The sequence below is a fragment of the Carlito syrichta genome, unplaced genomic scaffold, assembly GCF_000164805.1.
Source record: "Carlito syrichta isolate Samal-C Ts95f unplaced genomic scaffold, Tarsius_syrichta-2.0.1 Scaffold130553, whole genome shotgun sequence".
Classification (NCBI taxonomy): Eukaryota; Metazoa; Chordata; class Mammalia; order Primates; family Tarsiidae; genus Carlito; species Carlito syrichta.
In genome coordinates this window covers 46,791-47,713 of record NW_007074649.1, presented here as the reverse complement: position 1 = coordinate 47,713, position 923 = coordinate 46,791, and the positions used below count along the sequence as shown (strand labels likewise).

Sequence of the window (923 nt, the reverse complement as noted above, 5' to 3'; positions counted from 1 at the left end):
AAAAGAAAAAGAAAAAAAAAAAAAGAAAGCTAGGTGTGGTGGCACACACCTGTAGTCCTAGCTACTCAGGAGACTGAGGTGGGAGGATTGCTTGAACCCAGGCGTTCAAGACCCTGTCTCTAAAAAAAAAAAGTAATAAATAAATAACAAAATAGAATCTATTGATTAAAAAGATTAATTATCTATTGATAAGAGTTAGGAAAAGTAGGCCGGGTGTGGGGGCTCAAGTCTGTAATCCCAGCACTTTGGGAGGCCAAGGAGAGAGGATTGCCTGAGCTCGGGGTTTTGAGACCAGCCTGGGCAACTTGGTGAGACCTCATCTCTACAATAAATCAAAAAATAAGCCGGGCGTGGTAGTGCGCGCCTGCAGTTCCAGCTGCTTGAAAGGCTGAGGCGGAAGGATCACTCCAGCCTCCGCGGCAGTGAGACTCCGACAAAAGAAAAAAGAAAAAGAAGAAAATTGTAAAAACATACAGAAAAGTGAAAAGAAGAGACGGAGAGGGGGCCTGTTGGTCACGTGGGCGCGTCGCAGACCCCCTCCCTCCCTCCCTCTCTCAGTGGACGACGTCCAGGTCTCTTGCTACCGAACGCTGTGCAGCATCTACTCTCTGGGAACCACCAAGAGCACTTATGTGGAAAAGTAAGGACAGGGAGCCGTCGTTTGGGACTGGGTGGGTACGTGGGGCTGGAGGGAAGGGAGGGGACAGGGGAAGAAGTCGGGCGCGGGTGGGTGATGGTCAAAATCGACAGCCGGCCTGTCCACCGCGTTGGCGGCAGTTCCCCACGGCAGCCACGTGAGGGCGCTCGGGCAAAGGCCAATCGCGCGGTGTGGCTACCAGGCCTGGGGCTGGGAACCAGGCACTTGCTAGCCAGCATGCCAGGTGGCTTCTGGCTGGAGAACGAGGGGACGTGCAGAAACGGGG

The 923-nt window shown here is 53.2% G+C and overlaps 1 protein-coding gene across 1 annotated transcript in view; it reads left to right on the top strand.

Moving 5' to 3' along the window:
• Positions 1–923, top strand: part of LOC103250526 (ryanodine receptor 1-like) — a gene marked incomplete at both ends in the record, with an annotated part of 51,050 nt that overhangs the window by 13,492 nt on the left and 36,635 nt on the right. The window contains one exon of the mRNA XM_021708073.1: positions 559–640. Within this exon, the coding sequence (XP_021563748.1) occupies positions 559–640 (82 nt within the window). The remainder of the gene's footprint in view (positions 1–558; positions 641–923) is intronic.